Source organism: Genypterus blacodes, unplaced genomic scaffold (assembly GCF_046128005.1).
Source record: "Genypterus blacodes isolate CSIRO-AG114 ecotype Tasmania unplaced genomic scaffold, CSIRO-AGI_Gbla_v1 ptg000195l_1, whole genome shotgun sequence".
In the NCBI taxonomy this organism is placed as follows: Eukaryota; Metazoa; Chordata; class Actinopteri; order Ophidiiformes; family Ophidiidae; genus Genypterus; species Genypterus blacodes.
Genome location: NW_027466995.1, coordinates 153,714 through 181,070, shown reverse-complemented (window position 1 = coordinate 181,070; position 27,357 = coordinate 153,714). Strand labels below are relative to the sequence as shown.

The 27,357-nt window shown below is 44.7% G+C and overlaps 1 protein-coding gene and 1 long non-coding RNA gene across 2 annotated transcripts in view; both read left to right on the top strand.

The window, feature by feature from the left end:
• Window positions 1-582: 582 nt before the first annotated feature.
• c1d (C1D nuclear receptor corepressor) lies at window positions 583-2,967 on the top strand. Its single transcript, XM_076169234.1, has 5 exons — window positions 583-660; window positions 1,317-1,458; window positions 1,559-1,625; window positions 2,010-2,065; window positions 2,154-2,967. The coding sequence occupies exons 2-5, from the start codon at window positions 1,321-1,323 to the stop codon at window positions 2,355-2,357; spliced, it is 465 nt and encodes a 154-aa protein (XP_076025349.1). The 5' UTR covers window positions 583-660; window positions 1,317-1,320; the 3' UTR covers window positions 2,358-2,967.
• Window positions 2,968-5,354: 2,387 nt separating this feature from the next.
• Window positions 5,355-27,357, top strand: part of LOC143015360 (uncharacterized) — a 129,835-nt gene continuing 107,832 nt past the window's right edge. The window contains exons 1-3 of the long non-coding RNA XR_012965415.1: window positions 5,355-5,423; window positions 9,035-9,163; window positions 20,225-20,354. This is a non-coding gene — a long non-coding RNA (uncharacterized LOC143015360). The remainder of the gene's footprint in view (window positions 5,424-9,034; window positions 9,164-20,224; window positions 20,355-27,357) is intronic.

Genomic DNA, 27,357 nt, shown 5'->3' with positions numbered 1-27,357 from the left:
AGCTGAAACACAACACAGCACCTGTCAGGCCTGGTGACCCCGATGACCTCAGATCAGACAGTGTATTAGTTCAACAGATCTACTCACAATCCTGCATGAAGCCCCACAGTCACTGGTAACCAGGTCCAGTCTCACTTTGTTGACGTTGCTCTCCACAGTCGCTCTGTAATCTCTAACCAGAGGACTGAATGCTGGTTGTAGTTTCCCTCTAGAGATGGAAAGTTTTTCCAAATCACAGTTATCCATTCCTTAAGCCTTTTTTATGTCCAGTTTATTTCTGTTTAACCACAACAACACTGCCTCCGGACTGATTTGCCCACACAGTTAATCAGCTGACAGTTACCACAGTAACAAGAGCCCTTAGCTGGATTCAGGTGTTATATTACTACAAACTATCCACCTTCTCCCTACTAGAATATTTAATGCGCATTTTATCGTAATTGCCACTCTGTATCGTTTATCTATTGATATTACCATAAAACTTAACTTTAAAAACGATTTCACACCGGAGAGATAATGAATGTAAAGTACGTTCGTGAATGAAATGCACCTCTCTTCCAGAACGACAGGGGGCAGTGGAGAGCAGAAAGGGCAAGTAAACGGTGTTGTTGTTTTCCGTCACTTCCTGGAAGCTCCGGCGTGGCTTGTGCCGATAAAAAGGTAACGTGGGCGCATTTTCTTCGGAATTAAGCGTTAATCTTGTTTGATCGCAAATCAACAATAGTAATGGCGCCATAATCTAACAGCAGCGCCCATTCGTACTTTTATTAACAGCGTGCGCGAAGTGTGTAGGCGAGCAAAGCTAACATGGTTGCGCTATCGAGATGAGGCGTTTGAATTGCTACTCTGGGTTTAATTTGTTTGTTTCCATCGTTTCTGTTTGTGTCCTTAGTCAAAATATGAATGTTCTGCTATAGATAACAGACTCAACATTACATGCAAGATATTGGATCTATGTGCGAGCTGCGTTAGACGTGCTACAATTTATTTTTTATCATTACTATGAATCAGGACAGGTAATCATGTTTTTCCACCAATCACTCTGTTGGGTTATACATACATGGTCACAAAGAAATATAGCAACTAACAGGATGAGTTGCAGAAGACTTTAAACTGTCGACACTCTTCAAGTATTATATAAAACTGTAAGATATCACATGTATGTAATTCGACAGTTGTTGTACAGTTAGACATGTTCACGATCTATGCTTTGCATTTCTACCACCAAAAAAACGTGCAGCCAGCAGATGAGACATCATCAACACCAACCAGAATGAGCGAATTTACACTTTATGCTCTGTCTGACTTTGATTCAGGACGATGGCAGAGGATGGGAGCGCAGAAGATTACCCCCATGAGATCGATGAACAGCTCAAAGGCTTCGGGTCGTCTGTTTCTTCTGTCTCGTCCATGCTGCAGACGTTAATGGGGATGAACAGGAACGACTTACTGCAAAAAGTAGGAAATTGCATGCAGTCTGGTTATCAACTTCACTCATATCATTGACATGTTTGTCCCAAGCCGATGCTCATTTTAAATGAATCTGATTTGTTGACAGCTAGATCCTCTGGAGCAAGCCAAGCTGGACCTGATGTCTGTCTACTCCCTCAACTCTTTGTTCTGGAGTAAGTTTACATCACTCACACTCATTCGGATTCACTCGGCGTGTTGTTGCAGGTTGATGGATGAGGTTGGCCGGTTCTCTGTGTTGAATATAAGCCCGGAGGTTTGGTGGTGTAAATCTGATCCCATAAGTCGGGTCGATGTAATTACGAGTCATTAGGGAGTGATTTGATGCATCAAACAATTTCCACAATGACTTTGGAAACTTGATTCACCGCCTCTCCCCGGCTGGGGGCCCACACAGTTTAACACGATAAAGAATTGTGCTTAGCCTTTAAGTAGTGCAACTATCCACCTCTCTCTTTAATCTTTTGTTGTAAAGGTCAAATGTTCTGATATGCCATGACACAATCTAATAATTGGCCTTAATTCTTTCTTATTGACAGTGTACTTGGTGGCACAAGGATTAAACCCCAGAGATCACGGAATCAAACAGGAATTGGTACGTGTGCTTCCTGTGTTCCTTTTTCCTCCCTCGTTCCCTTCCTGTGCTTGGCTTAACGGCTGTGTAACTGTATTCTGTTTTGCAGGAGCGGATTAGGACGTACATGAACAAAGTGAAAGAGATCACAGACAAAAAGAAAGCTGCCCGTCTGGACAAGGGGGCCGCCGCTCGCTTCGTCAAGAGCGCGCTGTTCGACGCAGAGGAAGCGCAGGCGAAGAGAAAAGCAGCCAGGAAAGGCGTGGGTACGCCGGCCGACACGCCAGAGACGAAACGTTCAAAACAAAGCTGAAGCCAAGCAGGAGCGACTGTATGATTTGGTCACGTTGCAGTTTGCGCTCCGTTTTTGTGACGGGAGCTCCTGCAGTCCAGTATTTTACTAACAGGGCAACTTTAAACGCTGTGAGAGAGTTCGTACATGAATCAACATGCACACAACGTTGTATTTTTTGCCAGAGTTGCTATTTTTAGAGTTACAGCCATCTTCCTGGGAAACGTGTTCCTGCAGACCCCCGCTTGTTGCTCTTCACATCACACTTCATCCTAAGTACACCCGTGACTGCTGCAGAATTCAACAAATAATAGTTATTCTGTAATATTTTTGTAATGTCATTCAAACATACAACACATTTAAACCTCTCAGTCTTCTAAGTATTACCCAGTCCACTTGTCTAGTGAGTGAAATGTGCTCAACCAGATGTTGGACTTAGATATGTGTGAGATGTGAATGAGAAAGACCAACTGCTCTGTGTTTGACAGAGGGTCCATGAATCATGTTTTTATACTGGAGGCCTGTGTGTTTTTGTTTAATTTATGTATTTCTTTTAAGGAAATTGCAAAGTTTTTAACAGATTTATTGCTGTGTATTTTCTGACTTTGGCATAAAATACAGACCAATCCTACTGTAATTTATGTGAGTAAATTCTTTCATTTTGACATCATGAAGTTTGATGACTGTATCCCAGAGGTACAGACGTTTAAAGTAATTGGTTCTAAATGCCATAATAACGGTCAGGTCAGGTCAGGTGCTGTTACACTTGATGATTTATCACCATCTGCTTAGATGCTCCTAGATAGAGATTAAAATAACTTATTTTCATATCAGCAATATGACATGAAACATGCAGAAGAGAGGCCTTGAATGGCACCTCATACTATACTGTATCACATACACACACACACACACACACACATAAAGCAAAGTCAAACATAAGTGCAGTGTAAGACCCACAAGAATAAATCAGGTTGACTGTCAGTCACATATTGAACCAGTTATCAGCCCCAATAACGCCAGAACACATACATGGTATTACTAACGAACATCTAAAATAACATTTAAGAATAGACAGAATCAAAAGCTAAATCAAATAAAGGAGATTGATAAATATGAACCATCTGTACTCCCCCTACTCCAGTAGTTGTTTATTGTGCATTCATCCTTGTTTATTTCTTGATTAATTGCTTTGAACCAAAACCAAGAGGAAAACTAAGAGTTAAGGTCAAACCTGTGACCTTTTGATTATAAAATGGCTTCTATACAGTTTCAGCAAAGGGCCTAATGAGAGTTTATAAAAACCAATGTCACATTTTATAAAGACTTCCCTGTTGCTTCCTTTTTGTAATTCCCTCTGCACAGCAGCGATCTTAATCTCCACATCTCCACATGTCACTGCGTCTCTCTAATCAAGCCCAGGAGACGCCAGGCAGTGAGTCAGATTCTCAGGAATGTGTCTTTTCATTCTTTTCATCATCACTCCGTTTCTCATCCTCCCTGCGGCTGCTTCCAAAAATGACATTTGTTTAGCCAAACCGCCCGACTCTAACCTTTTACTTTTTCCACCAATTTGTTGTTTCTAACTCCGCTCAGAGACGTGTGTCAAACTTTGCCTGATGAACGGCCCTGTCTGAATATTGGAAAAAGATGGATTTTTCCACTTTCCCTCTCAGTAACGCTCCTTCCTGTGCCCTCTTCCCCACATGTGCTGGCTATAAAGGAGTTAGGTCACCGTGCAAGCAAATTTGAACAAACAAACTCTCATGTTGAAATTGTGAGCTCTAACAAGCTCCAAACCCCAGTTTGTCCTGTGGTTGTTTATTTATGCTGTTTGTGAGCTGCACTGTTACAGCTTGTGGTGAGGAAGTTTAGATTATATGGAGCAAAAGGCATCAGACCAAATGAGCTCCTCAGGCCAGATCAAGTCCTCCAGTTCCTCCAAAAACTACATGTGCTTGAGTCAAATAGTCTTTTTCTGCTTCTTAAAGACTTAAATTCTTTACTTTATTACACACACGTCTCTCAAATTGTGCTAATGTTAAATGCTAAAACACACCAACCCAACACTGGACAGCTTTGCAAAGATGGAAAGTGGAAAGCAGTTTATAGATTTGCTTCAATTGTTTGTTTTTAGGACTTTTCATGAGATTTCCTGTCAATAATTACTATTTAACAAGAACAAGTCCATGCTGAGTTTTATACCATTAAAGTATTTGATAGTTGAGTTCCAGAGAGTAAACTTGTGATTTATTCGGCGCATTAAATGGCAGTTTCCAACCCAAATGTAGGGGAAACTAAAGTCTTCATCTCTTTTAAAAAAAGAAGATAAAAAATATCATTAACAAAGCAGAAAGTGGTAAAGTTTTATAGTCATGGGTGGCACCCGAATTAAAACAGAAGCTATTGAACAATCCTTAAATTTTACAACAGAGACATCGCAGTAAAATAAAGGAAAGTTCATTATTGCTCTTATGTGATTTAGTGTGCGTGTGTTAGTCCTTAATGTTACACTGAATCCAGGCCTTTATTTCCAAATCCGTGCCTGATAGAGTCTAATGAATAGACATTTGTTTTCATTAAATGTATAATAGTCTCTTGTGATTGCTTAAGAGAACTTGCAGCAAGAAGAAGAAATAGTGTGTGTCTCCTACAGGAAAGAGAAAATCCATCGTTTTTATTTTCACCGACTTCGCTAAAAAACAACCGATCTGCTGCCCGGAATGACTGCAGGTCACGCGGGACCCTGAACGCAACACAGCGAGCAGGTTTGATTCTGTCTGACACGCCGCCATTTTTGCCACTTCCGGTTCACCTTGGCCTTATTGACACAGCTGCTGATTAATCACAAAAACTGCGCTTTTATTTTTATTCAGCCCTCAAAATTACTTTTTTCCATTTTTACTCAGGTACCAGCAGGTTTTTGGGGCAATTTTGATTCCGACCATACAGCTAATTGTTGTTGTTCCAGAAGGTTCATATTCATCTACTTCCTGCTGCTTCGTCTTCTTCGTGTGTCAGAATGCGCGGGCGTATATTATTAACAAGAAGGAGATCCAAATGGAGCCACGGTCTCTCTCTACCGACGTAAGTATCCAGTGTTTATATCGAGGGTTTGCTTATTTATCTTGACTGGGAGCTTCAGGAACAAAACCAGCTTGTAATGTTTAGGAGGTGGGTACAAACTATGTCGTAATGGGCTTATCGTCTTCATCCTCCAATTACCCGAAGACCTGTTTTGAGTGACTTGTAGCTGCAGTTCACTCAAACTACCCGGATTGAAAATACTGTAGATAGCAAACCGAAAGAGAGAGAAGTTAGTTTCTGCCGAGGTGCTCCTAAGCAAGGCACTCAAAGCCAGGTTGTAGTTGATGTAGTTGAAATTCCACTTAATTAAAGCCTGTTAGATAATTGTTTTTAACATCCATATTACAGTTTCTGTCTCATGATTATGTCCCCTGTCCATTAATATGGGACTGAATTTACCTTTAAGTCCAAACATGAAGCCATAGGGCCCCAATGCATTAAAGCTGCAAAGTATAACACACACACACACACACACACACACACACACACACACACACACACACTTAGAGCCCTGTAATGGATGGGAATCCCCTCATAATTCCTGGGAAATCGTTGTCTTTCAGGTCTGTACAGAATCGGATGCGGCCACAGCTGTTTGGGCATAAATTTCCAGAGGAATGTTTAAGTCTGAGCCTTCAGTGTAAATTAAAGACCATAACTGTAGATTCCTGAACACATGACAAATGATTGACCTGTGCACTCCTGCTGATGTGTGTGTGTGTGTGGAGGGGTTTTCTCATGATTACCTGTTTATTTGTAAGACCACTGAATCGTTGTATCTTCTATTCCCCGGGTCTGTTTTTGTCCTGAGTGGCCTCATACTCGGTGTGTGCATGTGTATTCGTATATGTGTGCTCTGGAGGAATGAGATGGCGTGCGGGGCAAGTGTGTGTTTCCTCTGTTGTCTCAGGACAGCTGGCAGAAAAGAGGAGAGCAGCTGTGCCAGGTCTCATAAAATGGTCATCAGTCTGAATCTCCCTTTCCTCTTCCATACAGTAGCTAATGCCGGAGTCATGTTATCCTGCAAGTGTGCAGGTTTCTGCGGGTTGATTTTGGATACGTTTGGTTTCAAGCAACTTGTCGGATGTGATTGTTACAGTCACAGTCTGCCACGTATTTCTCCCTTGGCTCGTACGTCTGCGTTTGACAGTTCTAAGTTCTGTGTAAATACGGCGGAGCTGCGTGGATATTTGCCACAGCGTTCAGTGTGTCTGTGAGAATTACAGTCGTGTTATGTTCACATGTTTTTGCAACACGGTTGACAGACATGAAACAAAACTTGAACTGAAATCCTTTTATATCAAAGCACCGGATGGATTAGTGAGTCAGAATGCCAGAATAAGGCTGTTTGAAGTGTCAGAGTGAATAACATGCTGTGTCCAGTTCTCATTGTTCCATGGTGATGGTGGGCAGAGGGTAACTCACTACTGATCTGAATCAAATATTGGGAAAATATGATGCCTGTCCCGTCTGCAAATCGAATTGTGTAAGTGCTACAATTTCAGAGGCCTCTTGAGCCCACAAACAGCAAAACAGACTCATGGAAAACATCCCCTGCTTCTCCTCCGGCTGCCTCCCTCCCTCCCTCCCTCCCTGCTGCACGTGCACACAGACACACTCCTCTCTCTCTCTCTTCTCTCTCTGCACACCTAGTTTCCTTTCTCCTGTGATAAAATAAAGGGTTTATAGCACATCAATAAGCCCTCTCATCTCTCCTTCCTCTTTGGTTTATGGCTGGTGCGGTGTGGATAGCTGCAGGCCATGATGTGAGAGCCTAACGGTAGTTCTGGGTACAGTAAAGTGATGAAGGACCCCAGGTTTTTACGACGGCGTGAATGATGTGGCCTGGGAGGGTTAAAGAGCTTGTGAGAGCGGCGGTGGCGGCGGTGTCCATATACTGTGCAGGTCCACTCGGCTATAGTAGATATGGATAGATTATATGCACTGCTAAATATTTACGTTACACTAAAGACATTTTGTAGAGACTATTTCCCCCCCAGCAAAGTGCAACGGCATCAGCTAGACCTGGAAACGTCCGACAGTAAAAGAAGCCAATAAAGAGAGGAAAGTGACAGGAGCCTCACTTAGACAGAGGCACAAAGAATGGAAAAGAAAATGGCAAATATGTGCTGGTACAGACTCATACTGTTTTGTAAAATGCAGCACATTTAAGTATAAAGATTTAAGGCATTTTGTGGAATAAATTTAAAGAGAATTTTAAATGTGGTGCGATTGTATTTACAAGCAAATTAGTTTCTCAAATTTGCTGCTCGCCTGCTTGCCCCCCAAACAAACCTAATCATTGTAATATAACATAATTATATCCATGTCGAATATACAATATAAGGCTTAAAAAATGCTGCGTCCTCTTGCAGCCACAGGGGGGCAGTCTAACACAGCAGGACAGCAGACCTGTTCTCCGGTCAGAGTTGAGTGGCAAAGCTGAGGTTTTCCCTTTCCCTTTGACCACAGAGCAGATAGGAGGAGATTAGCCTCTTATCACACAAGAAAACAACAACAACCCGGCCAGTTTAATGACAGGAGTAATTGTGGTGGAAGGTCGACGTTACGCCGCGGTGGTGTGATGAATGGCGAGCACAATGCGCGGCCCTGTGAGGAGATTGCTGCTGCGTGGTTGCTGTTTAAGCCCATTTGTTATGGTTGCAAGTTTCCTCTGGGGTTGTTTAGCTGAGGGGAAGCGAATTAATTTGAAAAGAGAGGAGGAGGAGGAGGAGGAACGGATTTCTGAATGGGAAACACGCTTTATTGTTGATTAATCAAACCTGTTTTCATTGTGTCAGCATCAAGGTGCTTCTGCTCTCTCTCCCCTGGTAGTAAATCTGCTAGTAGACATGTAGATGGACGTACATGCATGTGTGTATAAAGTATTTTTATAAAGGCCGCTGTGCAGAGTGTGTTTGGGGCTTTAATTCTGTTTCAGATATTGTACCAAAAAATACAATGACAGTCGATCTAACATGGTAGTGAATGTCTGTTACCACCCCCCTTCCCCTCCCCTCCCCACTCCTAAAAAAAGAAAGAAAAACAGAATCTGGACGTTGTGCGTTCTGCTCGGGTGCAGGCAGTGTGGGCAAATCATGATGGAATACACAGCCACTCCACGCTCAGATTGACATCAATTGGCTGTTGTCTCGCTCGTCTGTTTTTGTGCGCATCCATATATGGGCGTTAGGAAGCCAGCAAAGGCTCTTATATATATGTTGTTAGTTGGAATAATGTATTTCTTAAAGGCTTTTCTGCACATCGCCGGCATTCATCTTAGCTCTGTGTTTGTGTTGCAAGTTCCAGAGAGACACACACGCGCACACACACACGCACACACGCTCACACGCTCACCTGGTTTACTGACTCTAACCTCCTTCCCAAATCTGTAAAAGCTTTAAGCTGGAGCTCATTCAGCCTGAGATGATGTCATATCAGCTATGTAGGATTTCTATGTAAAATCCTTTCCCACATTGTTTCACGAAATGTGTTGAGTTTGTAGGAGCGTGTATGCGATCATATCTGCGATTTAAAATATTTCTCCTGTTGTAACTGACACACTGTTAACGTGCCAATCAGAGATGACAGTATTCTTCCTCTTCTTCCAGGTTTGGAATGCTGCGTCCTGAGACAGCTGCGGTCTAGACTGTCATTCCTGCATGAGTTTATCGCTTCAGGCCTCAAAGACAAATAAGGAGGAGCAGCCAGATATGCAGCGTTATCTGATAAGCGAGCTGGTAAGAGGCTCGACTCACGACTTCTCCATGGCGGCATGAAAAGGCAGCTCTGGTATCTGATACAGCGCGTACGGTTAAAAGGTTCTGGGGCAGGTGATGAGTGAGGAGCTCAACCTTGCGTACACATATTGTACTTGCAAAAGGAGCACAATTAGTGAACATAATGAGTCAAGACATCGCAAAACCTTTACTAGAGTAAAAGTACAAATTCTATGATGATAAAATCTTCAGTTACACCTAAAAGCTTTGCCTTCGAAATTTCTGTCCAAGTTAAAAAAAAAGTATTATTCCTGGGAAGAATGATCCTTGTCAAACTTAAATAACCTTTTAGCGCAATCATTTATTTTATTTTAATATTATTTAGTCTATCTACAAACTAAGTAACCACAGCATCGCACAAATGTAGTGGAATACAAAGTACAATACGCACATTTGGAATAATGTACAGAAATATGCCGAAAAACTAGAAAATATTTCAATCTTTTGTTAAATTTGTTTAAATGTACTTGGTTACTTTAGATTTCAAAACCCAGTCTTGAGTCTTTGCATTTGTGTCTCTCGGTTTGAACCGTTATGAACCGGCCAATATTCCCTTGTTGCCTCAACCGGCGGAAGAAAACACGTCTGCCAAACCTGCGGTATAAACTGATTTATTTCTTTTGACTGGCGAAAGCTGTGAGAAAGTTTTCGTCGGCGGCCCGCGTTAGGAAATGCCAGCGGTAATGTCAGAGAGCCGCTCTGTCCTATTACGGCTAATCCAAGCAGAATGTGTCATTAGCTAATCGAGGGCCAGTCTCTCCTCCTCCGCCTCCTCTCCAAACCCCAGACAGAGGGCGGCCTCTGTCCCCGCCGCTCTGGCCTTCAAAGCCGCCCATTATTCTTCAATGGAGGGTAAACAGCGGCTCCCAAAAATGACGGCCTCCAAAGTTTAAAGCAACACCGTTTATCACCCTGCCAGCAGCTGCAGGTGTGACCCCATTCCCACAGCCTGGTCCACCGGCCGGGACAGCCGGGGGGGAAAGTGTGCTCCTGTGGATCTGCACTACTGTACTTTGTGTGTGTGTGTGTGTTCATCTGCACAGTACACCTGTAATGCCAACAATACACCCACACAAAAGATTGTTACGAAACTTTATGAATGAGCTGTCATATTCAGATTACTGCCATATTTCTCCACACCAAAAGGTCGATGTGATGTTTATCTTGACCTTTGACCTTGACCTTTCACTGTAAATTCTAACTGAGCCTTGGTAACTCCATAATCCTCTCTCCACTAGGTTTAAGTGTTAAAACATATAACACATTATATACAAACACAAACATGCATATGCCCAACTCTTGTGCTGACTGTGTGAGTGACTTTCTGTGTGTGTGTGTGTGCTTTATCACATGCGTGTCCTCAGTTTAGTTTAATTAACAGGGGTCATGTGAGCAGTTCCCGGCGGGTTCAAGGCGATGGAGCAGGTGGAAAATCAATGGCATCGCCCCTCACACTGCATATCGACCACTGGTCAAACACGGCCTCCATTGATTGACATGTTTACAGCGGAAGTGTGTTTAACAGTGGAGCTGATGTGTCGGCCACTCATTAAGCACAGATACCACCAAGTGCTGCTGAACACACAAAGCACAAAGGAAGTAGTTTCATTATTTTACCTAATAAAAAATATACGTAATTTAGCTTTAAACTGATTTTCCACTGGACGGCGGCCAAATTCAGAATCTGAACTAAACCTGAACTTTGTCAACACATTAACAGAACTTTTGGGATAAATCACCAATATTACCAATAATACAATACCACTATTTCATGCAGCTTCTGTCAAATATGTGTAAAAACTGAAACCTGAACAGCTTTTGTGGCTACAAATGACAAAAACACAGGCAGGGAATTTTCTCATATGCAAAATTAACTTTGCAGCAAATATTAATATCATAATTGCTGCACTGATTTAAATACTTTGCCCTATTTTATGATTTGCTCATGGATTCAAGATCAACCAGCAGTCACCATGAAGCACAACAGAGAGAGAGAGAGAGACTAGGGAGTAGATTAAGTAGCCTTGAAGCGGCTGGCTTATCCACACACACATATAAACCCCTGTGAAAACACACAGCTAATTATTAAGAAAACAAAGGGGGAACCGCAGTGTCGTGCCAACGCACACAGATCCCCGGCAGAGTAATTGTGCGTGAGCTATTTGGGCTGAAAGCGGCGCGATGTGGTGCTCGTCCTCGGCACGGCCAAGCAGAATGAACAACATCTGTTCCCTGGGACAGAGTTTGAAAACAAACACCAGGAACGGATTCTTCCTTTAAAAAAAAATGAAATTGTTTCAATATTCAATGGAGTCTGACTAAAGACAACAGTCAGAGGAGTTTTCCCAGCATGCTTTAGTAAAGACGAGCGCTTTCGTTTGGCACGTTTCGTTTGTTTGCCCTTGTGTTGCTAGCATGCTACCGCTAATGAACACGGCGGTCATTAGCGAACAGCATTGTCCTGCTATAAAGGGATCCAAAGCGCACAAAAGCTTGGCGCAATAACGGCGCTATGGTTCCCAAAGAGGCTCCAGACTTGGACGGGGTTTTTGAAACGGGGCACAAATGTTTTTTCAGAGCAACTTCTTCCACGGGTGATTAAGTTCTACAATCTAAGAGGCTCGGCTGCTTGTTCCCCCTGTGCTTCTGCAATCTTTACGCCACATCAAAATGATTTCCGTCCGACCCTGCCGAGCGCGTCGCTTCCAAACCTCGCTCTGCATTCTAAGCGGCGAGGGGAAGTGTCGCTGGGAATATGATGATCCTCAGCCGGCGGCCATATTTTGGATCGGCGCCGGCACTGCGGCATTAACCTTAGCGCCACGCCAAGAACACTGGTTCCGTTTGATTTCTGCAAGAGTCAAAACAATGACGTCAGCTCATGAGAAATGGAAGCGATATGCACTCCAAGACTCGTTTTTTAATGACGTGACCGCGCTCACTCCAGTTAGCATGCGCTGAGCCGCGGACGCCGCTTTTGGCTCCTTGTCGGAGTTTATGAAGTCTCTGGTTTTGTGTTCTATCTGTAATCGTGCTCTTGTTTTCCTTTGCGCCCAACCTGTTTGCTAAAAAGCCCTTTGTGTGATGGAATGTGACGTGACTGAGCGTGACGTGACGGTGATGGACGATGACAGAAGGTCTTAATACTGTACGGGGGCGTCGGCAGTGGGCGGCTCACCGGCTCAAATGACAATTGGAGTATGTGAGAATGTCCGACTCTCCTCCTCCCTCCCTCTCCTACACACACCAGTTGACTCCACACTATGTGTCCTAATGGAAACTATTCCAGACTTCATTGTGTGTGTGTGTTGCCTATCACTTGCTGATGAACAGCTATGTTAAGTGCACTAGCTCTGCATTCCTCCCAAACATAAACTGCTTGTTTAAGTTAAGTCCTGTGCATGTGTAGAAACATCTCAAACACACACACACACACACACACACACACACACACACACACACACACATTCACATCGCACACATGCAGTACAGGCTACATACATGAAGGTCTAAACATGTTCATACACTTGTGTACAGTATACACACGTGTATCCACAGTAACTGAAACGCATATAAATTAAATATGAAATATTTTGACACACACCATCATCCACTCTCGCACACAGTAGATGCACCGCCACAGTTTACACACACACACACACACTCTACCCCTGTATAACTGTGATTATGTGAGGTATGGCAACAATTAGATATAATTGCTAAACATAATAAGGGCAATTTTTATACTTACGGGAATGATTAAACACCAGTAAGATCTGCACTGAGCCGTGTTTCAAGTAGCATGTGCTGCTTTGTTTGTGCGTTTTATCCGAACGTGATTTTTTTTATCATCTTAAATGTCAGTCAAAGGCACAAAGCCTGCCAGCAAAGTTTAGATATCAGCAAAAAGAGCCAGTTTGTATAAACCTTTACAAATGAATTATTAGGTGTGCATTTAGTGTGTGTGTGTTCACACGTAATTTTCAAAATGGAAAACAAATATTAACATTTATCCACAAAACTCAAAATCGTCAAAATCTAGAGCACAGTGCAAGAACAAAAAGCGACGCCGTGTGATGATTTGCTCGAAATACATTCAGAGGTTAAAGGTCACAATCCAGAGCCAGAATAATACATTGGATTCTGTGTTTGACATCATGGGTAAACCAGCTCCTCGTTGCCTTTTGTTCTTATACATTTGACATCTGCTCTGTCCTTCACTGATTAATGCTGAAACTCTATCAGCTGTTAGTTGTGTGGAACTCGTTCTATAGTGTCTGTATAGTAGTTAGGGAGGAGGGGGAGGAGGAGGAGGAGGAGGTGGTGGTGTGAGGTGAAAAACGTTTCAACTTAACCCCAACACACTCAAAGCCAGCAGCAGCAGAGTGGGGTAATTATTTATGGACATGGGTGTGAGACCACCCAAAGACTGGGAGCCCCTCACAGCTGCTGACTAGGACTTACCATCACAGAGGGGAACACACACACACACACACACACACACACACACACACACACACACACACACACACACATACAGCATAGAGGTGTATATTTTTAAACATTCAGGCACAAATATGCATTTATACTTGGGTGAACATACACCCACACCCGTACACACGTTCAGTAACCTTTGACCTCCTGTCTGTCCACCTCCTCTGGTGATTCTGTTGTACAGGCGACTCCACGCATGGGGTCACAACATAAATCGAAGGGGTAACGAGATGCTGTGTTATCTTCAAATTGTCCAATCAGATCATGTATGATATAAACAATCTGGCACCATGACCGTCTGTCACCCCCCCACTGTCCAGCAGCACTCACTGCAGTAGAGACTGTGGTAGAGAATGCAAGAGGATGCAATTACGAAAACTGGGGTCAAAGTGACCTAATGGTGCTTTAAGTTATAAGAAATCAGTGTGACCCACATTGCCCTACAAGGTCTTGGGTTCAAATCTGACCAGGGCTTCTCAATGTGGAGTTTGCACATTCTCTTTGTTCTTTGCATGGTTTTCCTTAAGGGTGGCTGTATCTGACCTTTGACCTGCGTACGCTCACTCTCGCCCCGTGACCTCCGCGACCTCCAGACCCTACACAGAAGCAGCAAATTCCCAACGATGGAGACATGGATAGATACATAAATGCTTGGGAGGCCTGCTACATTACATTTGACAAGAAATGCAAATACACACTGAATTCACACACACACACACACACACACACACACACACACACACACACACACACACACACACACACACACACACACACACACACACACGGCGGGGTTAAACCCAGAGGTGAGTGTGTGATCACTGGACCTGCTGTGGTAATGGTAGCCGCGCCGCAGCGATGGAATCCCCAGACAGCTCACCTGCTTCTATTCATGTCGGCAGGTTCCTGCAGACAGGGGATCATATCTGCTGGGAAGAGGGAAGAGGATTACCTTTTTCCCAAAAGAAAGGACAGGGACTGGCAGCTTGGATGACTCCCCTCTTGAAAACCAACTCGTTTTTGGCTCGGGGCACCCTTCTCATCCTTCTTATCCCTCTCTTCTCCTCTATCGCGCCCATCTTCTATCCATCAGTGCGGCATTGAAGGAGAGCAGGGGAGAAAAAACACACACACACAAGTAATTGGAGTGATTTGGTGTGTGTGTGTGTGAGAACATAGTGCAGGTGTGTGCAGTTTTTTTGCACACACACACTATAGCATATATAGGTTTATTGTGCATTTTCCCTCACCTGTAAGAATTCCCCTATGTGGATGTCAGTGCATCTTACCTGTGTGTGTGTGTGTGTGTGTGTGTGTGAAAATCTCTTACGAGCCCGGTGAGATACAGTATCTTTAATACGTCCCAGTGCTGCAGTCTGTTAAAGGTCACTGGGGAAACGCCGGCCTGTTGTTCCCGTTGGGCCTCTGACTCACTCTACAGTTTATCTATAGATTCTTTTGACAAATCCACCTAGAATCCCGAGCCTCAGCGCCTGAGGTGGCGCACCCGGGGGAGACAGACCAATGTGACGGACCAGAGCAATAGGTTGGTTCATCTCCGTCCCCTCTGAGGGCTGCACAGTTTCATAATCAGTCATTTTGCTGTATAGAGTTTGTCTCATGAAGTAAAGAACTGTTCCAAACCCAAAGAAGCTGGTGGGCTTGGTGCCTGAAAGGACACAGGTTTGATAATTCTAGAATGAATCAATGATATTCGTGTTCGTATTGCTTCTCTGTGTCTCTTTACAGTTTGTCGACTTCCACAATTCCAACACGAAATTGAAATGTCAGCAGCCGGGATCTCAAGGATGATTAAAAGGTTAAACTTTAAAGGTGATCCTGAACACCTTACTACCTGCCCACTCTCTTCCCTCTTATCCAGTATGGTGTCAGGGGGGGACTGGCTCGGCTCCAGCGGTTCAATTCAGAGTCTTTCTCCCTTATTGAATTCCATCTCGGAGCGATATCATAACCACAAAAGGCCGACCGCTACCTAGAGGGCTCAGACGAACCCGCTCATCCGTGACTCATTCATTCGCGCGTTTCCCCCTCCGTCTCTCACTTTGGCTTTTCCCTCTCTTGTCTTGTCGCCTTCCTTCTGTTTTGTTTTTTTTGGATCCCCACCTCCCGCCCATGCGCTGCCCTTCTCCACAACAGTTTCCATTCTAGCGGTGGAGGCCTGTCTAGACGTCTTACACAGATAAAAGCCTGATTCCTCTTCCCTTCTTCCTCCTCTTTCCCTCCAGGCTTCTTCTCTCACCTTGCAGCCTCCTCCTCCTCTTTAATACTAAAGGCCTTTTACCGTAACGTTTAAAGTAATAGAGGAAAATGTGAGTTTGCCCTCTCGCAAGTCACGTTATATAACTCTTACACTCCTAAGCTCAGCTGTTTCTAGTCATGGTATCAATCTAAACATTAAATTTGATCTTCATCCTCTCCCTTTCATAATTCCACCTTTTGTAATTCATGACATCATCTACTTGCTGGCCCTGTCATGTGCTATTCGCTATCAAATGCCTTGTCGTGTTGATGCTACTTGCTCCTCTGCCACTCTTAAATGTTATTGTTATATATTGTAACGTTTTCAAGGCGATATTTACATTTTTAATTCAAAAGTTGTGCGTTATTTGATGCTTTGTTACGCCACAAAGCAGTGTGGACCCGTGTAACGTCTCACTGCGATCCAGAAGCTTTCCTCCAAAGACGCTCAGCTCTGTCGATGATGGCTTTGTTTACAGTTATTGCAGAAAATTACATTTGAAAATATGGTAGTAGTTTCGCAATGTGCAAAGTTTATTCAAGTATGATTATGCACAGCCGTGTGTGTGTGTGTGTATTTGCGGTTGCCTGCACATCCTGGAGCTCTTTAAGTCTTTACGCATACTAACCATGTCTGACTGGAAACTGTCCTCTCGCCTCTCCTCTGCTCTCTTCTCCTCCTCGCCTTCCTCGCAGGAAGCTGTCATCTTCCTCTTTGATGCTAACTGATGATGATCCCAGCAGCTCGCCATAAACCTTCTAAATATCAGCCTTGGGTTTCACGCTCTTTGTAAGACCTCACTCACTGTGTCAAACGCGTTACTGCTGGTGTAAGCGAACGCGGCGCTGCAGCTCCTCGTGTATCACAGAATACCGTGACACGTTGATTGACGATTTATTGATTCGCAGAGAAACGCGTCGGCACACGCGCAGTACATTCTGTCAATGTCAAGACACGGACAAGCTTATGCAGCGATGAGTGGGTGCAGTTATGTCCATGTGACGGGACAGGAAGTCTTTATTCAAACGCTTTTTAATGAAGGGAAACAGTAATAAAGAAGAAATTTGCTGAGGTCCCTAACTGCGTAGAGATGAATCTGGAGTGTAGGTGGAAGTAAACAAGCTGTCTTTACTCTGCTGACACCCCACTGTGTGTGTCAGTGTTTAGAATTCTGCTGTAATACTCGGTTTGTTTCGTATTTCTGGTGTATTTGATCCTCCAAGTTTGACTCATCAACTCCTTCATTCTCCTAAACGATAAGAATTGAGCAGTGAACCAACACTTACAAATGTTTTGAAGGATGCGCAACAATAACAAGTACGTCAGAATGTTTCCCTCTGATCTCTACAGCCCTTCCTTCTGGCGGAGCTACTTCTTTTTGGTTGAACTAAGCTCTGGCGGCGTAGTCATTCGCCTACGTGCTGCACAAAGCAAACAAAGCAAAGACATATCGAAGGCGAAAGGATGCGGTTTGTACGCCTGGATATTCTTTTGCTTTAGATCTCTTCACTTGTTTTTGGGAAATGTGCCAAGAAGTCACAAACAAATGCCCCTTATCCCACAATGCAAAAGATACTGGATCAGCACCAAACTTTAATAGGCTCTTCCCTGGATCGTGTCCAACCTGCCCAACCAAGTGTCATGGAAATCTGTTCACAACACTTTGAATAACTCTGCAAACAATCAAACAAACACATGGAGCTTTTTTGCTGAGGTGACTTCATAGATTCCCATTCTGCATCAGCAGAGAGCACAACACTGCAACTGGATTATTCCATCTCTTTTAGTTGAGCTTAAGTGGCTTTGAAGTTTGTTGTTGATACCCGTCACCGAGCCCATTGACAACTTATTGCCCAATTACAGTAATCACAAGAGAAAACAGGCCCGGCCCATTTTCAACTGTTTGTTCATGATAAATTCTAATCAGACCCTGTTTGATGCTGAGCAAGGAGACATATACACATATTGCTAGTGTGTGTGTGTGTGTGTGTGTCCGGTTAAATATTCATGAGAGAGCGTCATTGTTGTTTGGAGCACTACATATGGGGTAATTAGAGCAATTGTTTATACCTACATAAACAACTGCCTTCTGGTGTGGGGAGACTAAGCTTTAATATCATACAGACGTGGAAAGACTGTGTGTGTATGTGTGTGTGTGTGTGTGTGTGTGTGTACGTGCTTTTGTCATCTGCGTGTCTTTCAGTGTTGGATGAATGTGTGTTGGATGAAAGCATGCATATTTGTGCATGTGTTGTAATGTGAAACAGGCAGTGTAAGCGTTTGTGTGTGTGTGTACTTGTTTCTTTGTGTGTGTGTGTGAGTGTGTGGTTTGGGGGGTGGGGGGTGTCATGTTAAATGTGAAACAGACAGTGGCAATGCCTCAGTGGCACAGAGGAAAAAGCGTGACCATCTTAACTGCCCCCAAGAGAACCTGGGAATCCATCCCAGCCACTGGTTACTTTGTCTCTACATATGTGTGTGTGTGTGTGTGTGTGAGAGAGTGGGATACTAACAACACGTCAATTTTAAGGTTGTTTTTGTACAGAGGAGGAATATGTTTACGTGGCAGAAATGTGAAAGTCTGAGTCGAACGATCTCTCTTTACAGACAAAACGATAGAAGTTCATGTTAAACTATCAATACAGGGATATAAAGTTCAAACAGGCACTCAGATGCTCGGAGACACTTATTGTGTGATGAAGAGGTGTAATTGACCTTCTACTCATTCCTACTTAACCTCCTCTAAATCCACCCGACTCCTGCTTCCACCGGTCCGTCGTTCTGCTCACAGCATTCCGATCAAAGCGTCTCCTGCCAGCGTTTACACCTGAATGTGCCGCTGCATTCTGGGAGACAAAAGCCACGCTGCTGTGTGTGTTTTAGAGATTTTCAACGTTATTTTGTTCCCAGTTTCCACGGGGCTGTATCACTGTACTCGCCCCCCGGCCCCCCCAGCCTGCGGCACTGTGGAGGTGCCTGATGAAGTGATGTTTGTCTCTTGTGGTGAAGGCCTACACCCCCCACCAACACACACGCACAGGATCAGATGTTTCAGAAGAGTGTTTTTGAAGGAGTGTGTGTGTCTGTTTTTGTGTGTGTTTGAAGACTTGCTGTAGGATCTGGGGATGTAGTTGTGCCCTGGCTGTGTGTGTGTGTGTGTGTGTGTGTGTGTGTGTGGGCGTGTGGGCGTGTGTGTGTGTGTGCGCGTGTGTGCGTGTGTGCAAAGTGAATCCATTGACATTTACCTTCGTCACTCCTATAAACACCCCCCGAGGCGTTTTCATCAATCCCTGCTGCCCTCTGTGAAACAAAGTGGAAAACTATCTTTCTCATCTCGGGGGGAAAATCCCACCGCAGAATGGCTGCGTGACGGCCCCGTCCCAAGAATGTGTCCACAATAGAGGGACGGGGTGTTTCTCTGCATCATCAATCTTTGCTATCCGCTTTGTTTATGAGCAAAAAGCTCAGACCGCTACAAATTAAATTAAAAACCGGAGGAGGGGGGGGAGTGAATGAAAGGGAGAGAAGGGGAGAAACGTTGCTGTTCAAACCGTAAATCAGCGGAAAAATGGAGTTTTCATTTTGTCGTAAAAGTCGACATTGCTATGGTCTCGGGGTGAATGCATGCAATTCATCTATTTTATTGTTTTGCTGGTCGCTCTCTCGGCTCGCTCTTATACTCCTTTGTGCTGGTTCCATTATTTCTTGTTGATGCTGTGTTGCATTTCCCTTCACTTCCTCCTGCAGCTCAGCTCCTCTCCATTTTTCCTACTGGCTTTGTTATTTTGCAGCATTGCACTCCACTGACAATAAACAGTTATTAACGAGTTAGTTTGATGAACAAGGTAATAATTAAAACACCATCTGATCTTGGATTGTTGACAGTGTGTTGCCCCCGGTGAAGCTGTGCACCTAATTTGGGCAGGATGCTGAAACAGGAGACCTAAAACAGACTCTGAATGTTATCAGGCATTTCATCAACACTGTCTCATGTCCTCTGTTGCTTACACACCATATGTGGCATGTTTGAGTCTAGAAACGATTGTCAAACTAATTGTGATGCCTTGTTATCGTCGACGTAATCAGACCAGACCACCAATTGGGAACTTTGCAAAGACGATTAGACTCCAGGCTGCTATTGTGGAAAGTTGAATTTGGAATTTCCTAGAAATGTCCCGTCCATGAGTATCACAAGTTCAATGTTAAACCTTTTATAGCTGTGTTTTCTGTCTTCTCACTGTCTCTGTCTCTCTCTCTCTTTCTGGTAGGTGAGTAGATGCTTCCTCTCCAATAAAGAGCCTGGGGCGGATGTGCCTGGCCCAGAGTCAGACCGGAGCGAGCCCACGGCCAGAGGGTGCAGAGGGGGGTGCTCGGTGATCTGCAGGCTGCAAATGTGAGGTGAGACAGCAAAGACAGCAGCAGAGGGGTGCCAGTGTATCTGTGGCCGCTGCATGTCTCACACCAAAACACAGCTATCCTGTTTAAGTTGAGATGTCCTGACCAAGATCCAGACACCAAGTTCAACCGTGGTGACCGTGCTTCTGCCGGCTTTTTCTATTTTTCTATAGCTCTGTTAATGACACACACACACACACACACACACACACACACACACACACACACACACACAGACACACACAGACACACACTTTCGCTCTCTGGGTATCATGATAATCCAAGTGGAGAGTTTTCATACCAGTGGAAATACTAGAACTCAGCAGCTGGCCACCAGGTCATCAGGCACACACACACACACACACACACACACACACACACACACTTGCAAATGCTCTCACACACCCCTCAGGCACACACATTCATACACATCATGTAACATGTGCCTGTACCCTAACATACACACACTACTGCGATTGTATACCTGGATATGTTCACATACTTTACACCTGTGCTGAGTTACACACACTCAGGTCTTGTGCTGGTTGTAGTGTGTGTGTGTGTGTGTGTGTGTGTGTGGTTTTGTATCCTTGTCCTCTTTCTGGGAGCTTCAAGGCCACCAGGGAGCTCAGTAGTTGCTAATAACAACCTCCAGCATGCAAACCTTAGGGACCTCATTATTTACACTAAGCTGCATTGTAAAGCTGCTGTATATGACAAGTAGCCGCGTAGCTTTGATGCAGCACCAGTTAACGCTGACGTCCCCGTTAAGATTGACCTCAAAATGGCGTTAGAGTAGAGAAAGAAAAGCGATTGCGTGGTGTTGTGTTGTGTTGTTCGTCTTTCTGTGGACAAACGGCCTGAAATAATTGAGTTGACATCACGATACGCTTAAGTGTACAGGTGCGTGCCAAGTCCTGGTGTCATTCCGGATCAACGTTCCTTTTACATTACAGGGAGAAATCCAAAGCAGACTGTAAAATAGCAAACAGAGGGGAACTTTTTCAGGTACACTGCCTGAGTTTAATCCACAACTCCAAACATTCAGTCCAAACAAAAGCCACGTGTTCCCGCTACGTCCCATGAACGGCACTCCGCGTTTCCTCCGCCTGAAACGGCCGACTATTGTACTTCAAAATCGAAATGTACTTCAAATGCCAAATACAATAAATATACACAGACTTGTTTTAGTGACAGAGTTGTGGAGTTCCACAGTTTCCCAAACGGCACACATGGTACCACGCAAACAAGTTTCACATCGGCCAATTGCACCGTAAATTCACTGACCGCTTTCCTCTCCACACTGAAGCAGTGTTTTGACTGTGCAAAACAATGGGTGAAACTCAAGCGCCGCAGAAGTCACGTAAAACCAGAGTCGGTTTCTCAGCGCTGCTTTTCTCTCTGTTTTGCTTCCAAGTCTGACCAAAGTTCTGGGTCTGATTTCAATCTCCAGATACTTTCGCAGCGGCCGAGGGCTTTCAATGTCGAGGGGAGAGGAGGGGGGAGGGCGGGGGAGAAAAAAAAAGCTAAATACTGTACGAAAAAACATCACAAGACGTAATCAGATATGCCATAGGACATTTCCCGCCCTCCTCGGACACGCAGACGCTCGCGCCGGGGCGGAGAGGCACGCGCACGCTCGCAGACGCAGGAGCAAAGTGTACACCAACAATCACACATTAAGACTTGTACGTGCACAGGGAACTCACAGCTACGAATACACACACACACACACACACACCGTCGGCCTGCCTGCCCGCCCGCTCGAAAAGTCGTAGCCTTTTTCCGTAGACAATCCTTCACTGTTTCCTCCAGTCTCCTAATTGGCTTTGCCCAGACGCAGCCCACAGACCTGAGTCAGAAACAATTAAAAACTCCATTCATATTCCCGAAGTAAGCACACACGGGCTCCCACAGTGTGCGACCGCTCACATCGGCCCTCATCATCTGTATGTGATTTTAAAGTTAAGGCCGTTTTCCATATTTATTTGAACACGGCCCGACTTGAAAGGTTCACGGACCGAAGAGGCAAAAAGTGCTTTTTTGATCACACAAATAATCTGCAGCTCTGCCAATGCTGCCTTTTAAATAAATATCTGTTTCAGAAAATATTAACTTTTGCTGCGGCCTGTATATTGTTTGAGTTTCTGGGGCTTAAATTGACTGAGAAAACATTCGCTTCCACGTCGTCATCGGCGATTCAAAGGCTCTGGATTTCAAAGGGGGGGGGCCTGACGGAGGTAACAACCACCTTTGATAAATAAATACCCCACCCCATCCTCGGTTTAATGTATGGGAACATACCACCGAATTGGATGTAGAGCTTTCCAGAAAGGTAAATTGCCTTTTGCCCCCCCAAAAGCAATTTCTGGAACATACCGCAAACGTATAAATGACCACATACCAAGCAAAGGAAAAAAAAGAAACCCCAGCAAATCTGTGTTTCACCCGTGTAATGCAATCCAACATATGGAAATAGATGCTTATCTGAGTCCATTTGGGTTTTATTTGTAGTGTGGGCGGCAGCAGCAGGGGCCAATTTAATGACAGGAGTGAATCTAAAATAGGATGTGGCATCGTTTGCATCAGAGATTGAAGATTAAGCTGTCAGCCTTGGAGCACTGACAGCCATCAGAGCCTTTGGTGTACCGTCCAGAGCCGGTGTTGACACCTTATAAAATGCAACTCAACGCAAGGCTTGGGTTCCCATGGTGTGCGAAGACAAGATGACCCCTTATTCTATGACCGAATACACAAACAACAACAACAAATAAGCTAAATGATAGTTCCTTTGTGAGAGTTCTTCACAAAATAGACTAAAAAGCTCATCAGAGTCACAACTGTGAAATTTGTTGCCTCTGGTTCACAGGAAACGCAGAGAGATTAGAGGATATAATGACTAGAGAGAAAATTGTTGTCATGTGTGTTTGGAATATATGAGGTGTGTGTTTGTGTGTGTGTGTGTGTGTGTGTGTGTGTATGTGTGTATGAGGAGATGAGCCATGCATGCCAGGGGCCACAGCAGGTGCAGTGCGTCTCCGGAGCACCGTGTCCCAGTATGTGTGGGCTGGTGGTGGTGTGATAGATTCCCCCCCCCCCCTCTCCACCCTCCTCTTCATCATCCTCTCAGCTTTCCCCACCTCTCCACCACGTTGATATAAATAAAACCAGACAACTCACCAAGTACCGCAGAACCGCGGGGGGTCCTCCGGTAGCAAAGGGAGACGGGTTCCAGTGTGATTATAGAGGGGGGTTTTAAGACCCAGCGAGGTCATCCAGGGACGCTTGAACCGCAAAATAGATGGCGGCTCGGCATATTTATTGCATTATTTTTATACGTGTCCAAACTTTATTTTGATATGTTGCTATTGCTGAGTGGTAATAACACAATAATCATCCCAACATGATTGATCGGTGTTTGCTGTTCTTGACACCTGCTGGATCCCTCAGAAGCCCGATCCAATCCAGATGTGCGTTGCGAGCGCTTATCCGACTTTAGATTCATAATAATAACGTATCTTTATTCCCTTACATGCTCGTTACGCCGACCTATTTTCGCCATTATTGGCACTTATCAGCCGTTTATCCTCCAGCCTGCATGATGGTGCCAGATGTAGTTGCGAGGTATTAGAGGTCAAGCAGAAATCTCCCATCGTCCTTTTTGAAAGCTCATATGACATCAAACAGCGTGGAAGAGTGACCCTCAGATCCCTCAGATGCCTCATTCCTGTTACTTTTATAGTTTAATACACTGCTCTTTTGTTTTTTTTCTTCCCCTGCTCTGTAATGAGGATGTATTTGACTTCGGCCCACCCCGGCATTTCCATTTTGCCTGTAGGAGCCTTATTACAAACTATCCCAGACCAGCGCAAATCCCTCCGTCCTCCTCCACCTTTTCCGTCTCTACCCTTCTTCTTTCCCCCCCCCCCCCACCCCCCCTCACCTTCCCCATTTGCCCTCGTCTGTCTCCTCCGGTAATGGATGACATCTCTCCACTCAGCCTTTTCCTGTCCTCCATGAATCATGAGGTCCGGAGCCAAGGGCGGACCTGGGTGGGTGGGTACTCCCGGCGAAAACTGAGGGGAAACTACAGATATTGGGTTACTGTGTTCTTAGCTGCGTACATGATGTAGTGGGTGTGGGTGTGGGTGTGTAGCGGAGGCCTTTCAATTTCCCACACATCCATCGCGCGGCGGGTTTGAGGTGAACGTACGAGGCGTAATGAGAGCGAGGACAGAGGAAGATTGGGTGATGGAGGAAAAAAGGCCTCGACTGCGCCGCGCCATAAACAACCAGGACCAGATGCCACACTTTCAAAGACTCACCTAAGCACCTATCTTTTTTATATTTGTGTGCTTCATGGTGTGAAAATGTACTGCAGCTGTAAGGAAATACAAATGAGCTGAAACACTAGGAAATGGAATGAATTCTGATGTAACAGGACTGAGACACAATGAACATTAGAGCTCCTTATTAAGTGCAGTTAGTGGCGGTTGCGGTCATCTTCCATGGTGGTTTGCTGGCTTTCTCTCTTCCTCCTCCCAGCACATGTCAAAGCTTAGAAAACTGGACGCGAGCAGGCGGATTTGTTGGGTGGCGATGAAATAGAGTCACAGCGGAGCGAGGAGGCGAGGCGAGCGCTGAAAGCTAGCATAGCTGTAGTTCATCAACTCACATTTTAACTCCCTGTTCTCTCCCCTGTAAATCAGTGAAGTCAGGAGCTTAAGTGCCCCGACGCAGCCGCCGGACGCCGCCGTCAGACATGCCGGGACGGCGAGCGGCCTAGGATTAGACAGATAGAATTTGTTCCCCGTACGGAGCCACCCGAGGAGTACGCCAAAGTATAAATACTCCTTTAAGTTTTCCATTGGAATAGTGAGAGCTGAGAAAGGAAATAGCTACACTGCAAGCCAGCCAGGGTTTGAGAGAGCGCCAGCAATGAAAGCGAGTCAATATAAATAAGTAAGATTGATTGATGTGGATCTCTGCATGTGGGCTCAAACTGTGAAATCCAGTGTTAACAAAAAATAGGAACCAGCACAAGATTCATCTACGGCAGCTTCTAAAGCCCAATGACTGTTATTCAATCGATTTGGTTGTTCTTTAATATTTGGATTTTATATTCCTGCCGTTTTTGTTTTTTGAGAATGAACAGGAGCCGTTTCAAAAAGCAATATAAATCTGTACGCATGATCCCGGAAAAAAGGTTTCCTACATGATTGAGCTGCTTTGGCTGAACTCTTCCCTTCAGCTTCTGTGTGAGCCGGAGGTTGATTTAGTTTCTGAGCCTGACACAAAAGTGAGACAGAGGGTTATTTAGTGAAAGCTCTGTTTGCTGTTTTTGCACACAAACTGCATTGATTTGCGATCATAACTGCCGCTCTGACCTCCACCTCTCACTTTAACCACACGGATAAAGGCTTCATTTGGACTTTTGCCGATCAGTCAACCCTTCTGCTGCTGTTCCATTAAGCTTTGAACTCACCTGCATATGAGCAAGACTATGCAGAAGAGACAATTGGGGAAAGTGCATCTTTGTGTATTAGTGCAGCACAGGCCTGCCTCTCTCTCTCTCTCTCTCTCTCTCTCTCTCTCTCTAAGCTAAGTAATGAGAGTGTAGCAATCCCTCACGAGCACTGACAGACCTAAGACCTAACAATCCCTCACACTGTCTCATGCAGCGATGCGTCTGTCGGGTGTGTTTGTGAGAGGTGGGTTAGGACGGCTCGGCTCATAAGGAGCATCCCAAACATAACCGCGCATTATTGATAAGGTGCCGATAGTCTGTCGGAGGTAATGGTGACCGAGAGCTCTGTCAACTCAACGTTTGACATCGCCTCGACACATTACACCGGCCAAGTCAGCCAAAAAACTCTCGCTAAAATAATATAACACTTTTTATTGCCGTCCTCATAAGTCACAGGCATTAATCGAGTGCCTGACGCGGCCATCCGTCTCCGTCTCGTCTCGTCTGCTCGTGTGAGGGTTTGGAGACCCTCTGGCATGAGCGATCTTGCAGAGGAGTTGTATCTGCTGTCAGTTTAATTTGTGTTTAATGATAGAAGGAAGCCAAAATAATGAGTCTTAATATCATTGTCAATGCGCTGCAGGCGGCGTGCCGGGTCAAAGTGACTTTAATATGAGCCAGGTCAGGAAGACGGGGAGCCAAGGGTTTCATCGGCGCGGTGATGAAGAGGTTTGACTCCTTCCTTTAGAGAGAGAGAGGACGGAATAATGCCACGTAGTGTGTTGACGAATATGCGTTGATGTCTATGATCTATCAATAGTTTTTGCAGTAGTTTCTCTCTCATCCATTACAGTATGGACAGACCTTCACCCCACACACGCTGGAAACCGACCCTGCAGCTCACACACGGGATTCCACCTCAGTTTGCCCGTGACTCGTGTGTGAAGGTTGCCGCTTCTCCTGCCTCGGAATTAATGAAACTCACCTCGTTCGTTCCCAACTTCAGATGTAGCAAAGTGTCTGATCTGAGTTCCACATTCCTCTGGATTCACACGGCTTAATGAGCTCAGCCCCCCTCTCTTTTTATTACCTATGGAACATGTGAAGTAATCAGTTGATGATCACAGTGGGGGGGAGCGAGGTGATTTTGCCCTGTGGTGTCCTGGTAAACCTCCATCGCTCTTTAAAGACAGCGGGCGCCTGGACTCACTGAGCGATGGACGAGGAGCGCGTTTATTAAATGTACATCATTACTGGCATGATAGCTGCTTTAATAACAAGCTGACGCACGGACTGACATACTGCAGGTGAATTGTAATTGCTTGACTCACCGTATGAAACATAGAATTAAGTTAACTATCTGCACATCTAAATCTATTTTCAAATGATGGATACGAACTGAGCCTTTAGGAGAGTCGTGTGTGTGCGCAGGATTCCACGCAGGAACAGTAAGTGCATTTTTGTAAAAGCTTAGCAGACGAAGCACCAAAGTCTTTCAATAACTTTTCTCTAAAGTAAATGCTAATCAATTAAGCTCTC

Excerpts from the sequence above, each read along its gene's own strand:
- c1d (XM_076169234.1), top strand. The coding sequence starts at position 1,321 with ATGGCAGAGGATGGGAGCGCAGAAGATTACCCCCATGAGATCGATGAA. Across the intron at positions 1,459-1,558 it reads GGAACGACTTACTGCAAAAA|CTAGATCCTCTGGAGCAAGC; the intron begins GTAGGAAATTGC and ends ATTTGTTGACAG. Across the intron at positions 2,066-2,153 it reads ACGGAATCAAACAGGAATTG|GAGCGGATTAGGACGTACAT; the intron begins GTACGTGTGCTT and ends TCTGTTTTGCAG.